This window comes from Pteropus vampyrus, unplaced genomic scaffold, assembly GCF_000151845.1.
Source record: "Pteropus vampyrus isolate Shadow unplaced genomic scaffold, Pvam_2.0 Scaffold391, whole genome shotgun sequence".
Classification (NCBI taxonomy): Eukaryota; Metazoa; Chordata; class Mammalia; order Chiroptera; family Pteropodidae; genus Pteropus; species Pteropus vampyrus.
In genome coordinates, this window is record NW_011889172.1 from 250,253 (window position 1) to 251,316 (window position 1,064).

General features: G+C 42.7%; 1 protein-coding gene across 1 annotated transcript; it reads right to left on the bottom strand.

Annotated features, from left to right (window-relative positions):
- Positions 1-594, bottom strand: LOC105305653 (olfactory receptor 7G2-like; the record flags this gene model as incomplete). The annotated part of the gene is made up of 1 exon (XM_011380348.1): positions 1-594. A coding segment is annotated over exon 1 (594 nt), but the record flags the coding sequence as incomplete, so codon positions are not given.
- Between the last annotated feature and the right edge of the window lie 470 nt (positions 595-1,064).

Sequence of the window (1,064 nt, forward strand, 5' to 3'; positions counted from 1 at the left end):
CAGGATGTTATTGATGAGGGAATCAGAACAAGCCAGCTTGATGATCTCAGCAAGTTCACAGAAAAAATGAGGAATTTCCAGGTCTATGCAGAAGGACAGTCGCAGCAACAGGAGACTATGGAGTAGAGCATCTGCAGTGCTAATGATCAGAGAGAGTAGAATAAGAAGACTACAGAGGTGGGGGTTCATGATGACCATGTACCTGAGTGGATAGCAGATGGCCACATAACGATCATAAGCCATTGCTGCAAGGAGAAAGTTTTCCAAACCTGCAAAAAACAAGACAAAGCCGCCTTGGGTGAGGCAGCCTGCATAACTGATAGATTTGCTCTGTCTTTGGATGTTCACAAGCATCTTGAGGACGGTGGTGGTGCTGAAACAGATGTCAGTGAAGGATAGATGGGAGAGGAAGAAGTACATGGGAATGTGCAGGTGGGAGTCTGAGCTGACGGCCAGGATGATGAGCAAGTTCCCAAGCACAGTGACGAGGTATATGGTCAGGAATAAACCAAAGAGGAGGGGCTGCAGTTCTGGGTCCTCTGAGAGACCCAGGAGGAGGAATTCTGCTGCACCTGATTGGTTTTCTGATTCCATGTTGTTGATGAGTCTGATGAGAAAGACACATGTGATAGGACACATAACAGATATACAGGGATCCTTATTTTAGAAAACCCTGATATCTATATTGTGAATTGAAGCAAATATTACTAATCTTTCCCTTTCTGTCTCTCTCCCTTCCTTAACCTCTTTTTTTCTCTCCTCCTCTCTCCTACACTACACAATTATCCAAATCTTATTTACTCTCTTCCTACATTGGGCCAACTAACAGGAACAAAATAGGAAACATGACACTTTTTCCTTAAGAATTCTCCAAAGCTTTAAATTAGCAAGCGGAAAAAGCGAAGCCAAGCATATTAATTCTGGATTTTAGAGCAGAGTTTCTCAAATCGTATTTGCATCAGAAGCAATTGGAGGGTTGGTTAAAACCCATATTGCTGGCTCCACACTCAGATTATGGGATAAAGAAAATTGGGCATAGGGCTGAAAATTTTCCTTTTTAACAA